At 35.1% G+C, this 6,470-nt stretch overlaps 1 protein-coding gene across 1 annotated transcript in view; it reads right to left on the reverse strand.

Moving 5' to 3' along the window:
• The window catches only part of RIOK2 (RIO kinase 2), a 15,451-nt gene that overhangs the window by 1,168 nt on the left and 7,813 nt on the right, over positions 1 to 6,470 (reverse strand). The window contains exons 6-9 of the mRNA XM_010083830.1: positions 5,848 to 6,039; positions 5,374 to 5,466; positions 3,906 to 4,442; positions 2,878 to 2,974 (exon numbers count right to left, since the gene is read on the reverse strand). Coding sequence (XP_010082132.1) covers positions 2,878 to 2,974; positions 3,906 to 4,442; positions 5,374 to 5,466; positions 5,848 to 6,039 — 919 coding nt within the window. The remainder of the gene's footprint in view (positions 1 to 2,877; positions 2,975 to 3,905; positions 4,443 to 5,373; positions 5,467 to 5,847; positions 6,040 to 6,470) is intronic.

The following is a 6,470-nucleotide window of genomic DNA, read 5'->3' on the forward strand; positions in this document are numbered from 1 at the left end:
GCAGGAAACCTGTATTAATTAGGGAATGAACCTGAACAGCAGTTTCCTAATTTATGTTTCATGCACACTGACTCAAAATGTGGATAAAAACCAGTTCCATGTGTCCTTCTTTCCTTAGGTACCTGGTAGCACTCATAATTTAACCATTTTATTTCTTTGGAAATAAAAATCGTAGATTCTCTCTAAAAATATTGCTGAAGAAAAAATTGTCAGAACTAATTGAAACTGTTGCACTGATGTTTTTCTTTTGCCAATAAAGTATCTGTCATTGTCTTTTGTGTAGGCAGAACCCTGAAAGAAGGCTTCTCTGCTTCACCCACTCTGGTCCAGGACAGATTACTTCCTTCACAGTTTATACAAAACTTGCTAGAAGAAACTTTGTAAGATGGATACCATAAGTCTTTGACATGTCATTATAATGTAAATTCAACAAATTCCATTGCTCAACCACAGCATGTGCTGGAAAGACTCACTAGTCATATCCTAAATGTAAGCAAATACTGAGAAATGCTTCAGAGTTAACAGATTTAAATTTTACTATTTAAATTTTTGAACATTCACATTGTTTCCTCTAATTAAACTACACCATCACATATAAAGATATGTACAAGCACCGAAACATACCTTACTTTACATGGAATAGCTGATTTTCCAGACTTCATGATGTTTGCTCTGCTTGGTATAGTCTCCAAGTTATGACTGTACTTACTGCTGCCACTGCCATTGCTTATATATGCCTATATGAATTTGTTTGTGTGATTAATTTAAAAATCTGCTTATGTTTTGATATATCTTCTCCACCAAACAGAAAGCAAGCTGCACAAACAGATAAATGCTAGCAGCAATAACAGGCATCAGGTCCAAGCAGTCCAGTGGATCTTATTGCAGTACCATTATTTTGCATTTTTAGTTTTGTAATTATTTTCTTAGGCTACAAATAGCTCATTATACATCTCGTTGCTTTAGCTTTAACACTTGGAAGTTAAAACAAAATTCAGCAGTGGGCAGAAACATTATTTTACTTAGCATAAAAGCATGTAAGTGAAAGCATCAGGAGAGGGAAACTGGTGCAGGAGTTCTTTTATGTATCTGAGTATCTTCAAAGCTTTTCTGATAAAGTGCTTTTAGAACAGAAAACTATGTACATGCCATTTACATATTTTTAACATAGCTTATGTGTCTGAGTACAGAATAAACAAACATATATCCACTAAATACTCAAACGGGTTTCCTATAGCTACATAGCAACCATTGCTACCACCAAGTGGCGCATAAGAGTACAATGTCAAGTAATTTCCCTTCTAGGACTTAGTAGCACTAACTTTTTAATTCTGCACACTTAAATCAGCAAACTCCAAAACAAACAAACAAAAAAAGATTGCAGGGACCAGGAGCTAGAGAATTCCTGGCAGGCCATCCTGGCTCTTGTTTACTTCATCCCATAGTTTTAACCTAATTCTTTGTCTCCTTAAGAAGACACAATGCCATCGCCCAGAAAAATAACTGTGACGATGTAGATCAAAGTTGGTTTTTTTTCCCCTCACATGAAGTCCTGTAAAAAAAGTCTTGGACAAGCTGCAAACACGCTGTTCCATAATATTTATTTACAGATGGAGCTTTACTGGTTATCAGTGTATCTTTAAAATACTTATCTTAAAAAAAAAAAAAAAAAACCACTAAAAAAAGCCAAAAAAATCCAAAGCAGTCAACTATCCCAAGAATATTACAGCCACTGACAGGCACCTGGTGTAAAACACGGCTGTTTCACAGAGTAACACATCACTTAATAGGACTCAGCAAAGCCTTTATTAGAAAAGTACTGAAGCAGTAAGTAGCAGACTGAAAAGACCGTAAATGAGGAAGATCAAGCCTAACTAAAAAAAAACAGCCAACCAACCAACAACCCCACACTCTTGCCAGCACTAGAGGTCTCAAATATAGTATTTCTAGGACTAATACTCTGATAAGCAATAGCAATGCTGTGAAAAGACACAAATTGAAAAGGCACATATTTACTTTTGGTACGTCACGAAAAGAGCTGAAACTACAATAACATGTTTCCCAAACTAGGTGTTTCAGAGTTTCTGCTCCTAACTGCAAATTAAAATTAGACTGAACACAGATACCCACATTTACAATGGCAAGTATGTAGTCTGACTTAATTTAAAAAAATACCTCATGTACCTCATGGATCAGCTGTCAGCTGAAAGAAGTTTCTTCCTGTTTAGTACAAAATTAGTTTAAAACAATAAAGAACACTGGACTTTCTTCCCTTTAAAATTAAAATGGACTTTTGAAAATGTGACAGATGTAGCCACACTGATTAGTGTACAGTCCAGGGTTGAAGAAAAAGACATACAATTCTGCTGCAAAATTTTCTGATTTATACAATGAAGAAAGTCAAATAAATTCATATTGCCTAAGGAATCACTACTGAAGTGAGTTCACATAAATGTTTCAGAAAAGAGTGTGAAGAAATCTCTAAGAAGAGAGATGAAAAAGGACAAAGCAAAACTTGACTCAAGCACCCACTTTAAATACAAAAAATATTAACTGTGGCTAGCAACAGAAAGTAATGAACTGATTATATCTTAGTGTATTAACATACATAAGACTTACTGGCTAAATGAGTGTTGTTAATGCTGATATAGAGCTTTGATGAAAGACCAAAAGTGCTGGAAATCATTCCTTGTAAACAACCATGGGAGTATCAGTCCTATTTTTCTCTTAGCATGGAAATGCAAAATAGAGGTACATGGTAACATTAAACACAATTAATGGTGGGTAACATTTTTACAAATACCTACTAACAGCTATGAGCAATTTAATGTGGTCTGAGAGTGAACTAGATAGTAACATAATAACAATAATATTTACCGCTGGAATGGTTGAACAGGTCCCAACACTTCTGTCTGAGGTGATGCTTTCAGTCCTTGTTCTGTGCTGAGCAATATGAACGATACTGTCTTCATTTCTAAAATAAATAAGTGTTTTATTCCACTAGAAAGATAAACATCCTCTGCCTTTATGAGCATCATATTTTAGCCTTAACTTTTTGAGATATAATCGGAAGACTCCCAACAGAATATTCAAGTACTACAGAGCATTTACATTTTAAATATTAACACTAGCTGTTCAAAACAGGTATTTGATGAAAGGAAGAATCTGTTGCACAATAGCCACATGGATACCAAACAGATGAAAAGAAGCTTCAGAGCACTGAAAAAAAAACCCCTCAGATTCTGCACAATGTCTTGATCAGTCATTTCACTAAAAATCAAACGCAGATGAGGAGTACAAGCTTGGTATATGCATACAGGTACATGGTAGGCTGGCAAACTCAGAATTTCATGTACAAGGGCTAGCCTGAAGGTAAACAGGAATTTGTAAGTATGTAAGGAAAGGAATTAAAAGCTAGAACAACACAGAGTACAATGTATTTTAATGATAAATTCCAAGCAGCATCTGAGGGAGCAGCAGAATAATTTGGCTTTGAGACAGAGCATTTCCTAAAAGTTATTTAGAAGCAGTATTTTAATATCAAGAACTCTTTCACTACCAACATTAACTGAAATAAAGAAAAAGGGAAAACAATTCCACCATACAAAATAGATTAGTCTACGAATTATGTCCAAGACCTGTTCTTGGATACTACTAGATACCACTACACAGCTAGACAACTGATCTGTCACATATTACATATGTAGTACAAATCAACACGTTATTTATCATGAGACCAATAGGAAAGATATTCACCTCAATGTTTTAAAAATAAATTGAATTTTTAGTCTACAATTTAAACAAGGGTAGCTGAAGCATAGTCCTTTCTCAGCTACTTGAAAGATTTATGTTTATTGGGGGGAGGGGAAGAACCAAACTCCTAGATAGTAAATACAAACCTTTACCTGTAATGCCTGAATTTCTCATTTAAAGTTGACAAGTCAACCACATCAGAGCATTTATCTCCATGCTCTGTATCGTTACAGCACTCTTCTTGACCTGTCTGATTTTTTACTTCAGCAGCATTTTCAGTTACGCTTTTGCCCTCAAAAAAAGCAATTGCAGAACTCCCTGCATCTTCACCAGACTTCCAAAGCATAGCTTGCCCTTCAACTTCTTCTAACGCTGAAGTCAACTTTAACATATTCAGTCTCTGTGTATCTTCACTACTTTCAGTTGTATCAGCCTCTTCGTTGCTACACATAAAGTCATTAGAGATTCTGCTTTCAGAGAAATCACCCACTTCATACATTAAGTCTGCATTGTCTTCTTTATCTTTGCTGAAGAAGTTGAGCTTAATCTCAGCATCTTCTACAAATTCTGATACCTCTGTTGCATTATCATCCTCATCAGAACCTGGTGGGTAAAGCAGTTCACCATCTTCCTGCATTTTTTTTGTATAGCCGCTGGCAGCAATCTCTCTATCAAGAGAATACTCTCTCCTGTGAAAGAAGTAAAGGTATGTTTTCTTTCAATACGCTAAGTCATCAAGCTACCAATATGCTACACTTTGGATTAAAAATACTAATCAAGCTAGACTATAGTTACCCATACTATTAACAAAGAGGATATACTCTGTTGAAACACATAGAACACCACATGATAGTGCTGAGCTTTAGGTGAAGTATTAAAAGAATGCAACCTAAGAGAAGCAAACTTTTACAGAAGATGATTCAATCTCCATAACTAGCCTTTATTTATTTATAGGAAATTATTTTATTTTAGCAGAAATACAATTTAAGTTCAAATTACTTTTACACAAACAGAAGAATAGAGGGTACACTGACACACAGAAACTGACTCAAGTGTGGTACCCCTTTGGAAAAGTGCTCCAGATGAAATAAAACCCTTTTCATTGCAACACCTTCAGTCTTAAAGTAAGTAAAAAATTACTTTACTTTTCAAAAGTGACAAAAGACATTTGGAAGAAAACTTTGAATATAATGTTTGAAGAGGCTGTCACCATATTTACCAGCATTTTAAAAATAAATTTAAAATTGAAACACAAATTAATCTTCAATACACTAGAACTGTCAAATAGGTTTTGAGAAGTGGGAGAAACCAATTCTGCACCACTGCTAATATTTCCTAGGTATTTAACATTTGGATCAAGCTTTCAGATCTCTCTTTGCTGTAATAGGAAAGACAAAGGAGACAGCAGCAGATTTTAAAATCACACTTTTGCTTTTTGGAAACCACTTACGGTAACTTTGGTTGAAGAAAACCCAATAGGAATGACAAAAAAATAAATTGCATAGTTGGGCCTATGTTTTTACTTCTCCTACAAGCATCTCTCACAAGCACCTGTTCTTCTCATAAAACCAAGACAAATATGATAAATAAGAGAACTCAGATTAATCTGGCAGTTTCTACCTGATGTCTTTGAATGCTGGGAAGAGCTCACTCTCATAGTTGAAGCGTTTCTTAAAGAACTCCTTGATACAGTTAACATCTCTGTCAAAATACCTGCAAAAAAAAAATTGAATTGTACAAACACAAAATCAAGGTAATGACACCTACTGTAACAACAAACTTCTACCCTACATTTCTTGTCTTTTACTGATTTTATTCAATAACTGTTTCTATTAGTGATCCCAAGACAAAAGGCTAGGGAGACAAACTGCATGCAGTTTCTATCTAAGCATTTTGTCTGAGAAGCAACTAAATATTTATCCTACAGAGACATTTCTACTCATTCATAAATCAAACTATGTTTGGAACATTATTTGTGCTGCATGTCAATGCTAAAAAAAAATCAGAAACAGGCTTAGGGAATCATGGCTGACTATTTGCTGTCATCAGAACTTGCCAGATTCACTTTGAAAACATCTTTAAATTTGAACCTACCATTCAGCATTTGCATGTGATGTTGATATCATCTGAGGGAAATCAATCATAGTGACATGGTCACAATTATCCAATATAAGATTAAATTCATTGAAATCACCATGAATCAAACCATGATTGGCAAGTTTTACAATTAGATCCATTAATTCACTGTAGACAGAGGCAGGATCTTCCATTTGGCGTACCTGGCACCTGAGAAGTTAAATAAAATAAAATATTCTGAACCTTGAAAGACTTTATTTAAAAATATAGACAAAGTGTATGAAATACATCTGACAGAATAACAGGGTAATTCAAGTTAAAAGGGCCCTCAGGTTTAGAACCCAATACCCTCCTCAAACCTCAGTCAACTTTGAAATCAGACCAGATTGCTCAGGGCTTTGTCTAGCTAGGGCTTGAAAAATTACAGGTATGCAAAAAGACTGTGCAGCCTCCCCAAGCACCTGTGCTACTGCTTACTGTCCTCAACGGGACAAAATTTCTCACTATATCCAGGCTAAATCTCTTTTCAATTTATGCTCATTGCCTCCCATCAGGCACCATTGTCATAACGCATTATTTAAACTATGCATCTGTAAATTTTTATGTCTCTCCTGTTTTAGGAAATCTTATGGTCTCAGCAG

Source organism: Pterocles gutturalis, unplaced genomic scaffold (assembly GCF_000699245.1).
Source record: "Pterocles gutturalis isolate BGI_N339 unplaced genomic scaffold, ASM69924v1 scaffold11300, whole genome shotgun sequence".
Classification (NCBI taxonomy): Eukaryota; Metazoa; Chordata; class Aves; order Pterocliformes; family Pteroclidae; genus Pterocles; species Pterocles gutturalis.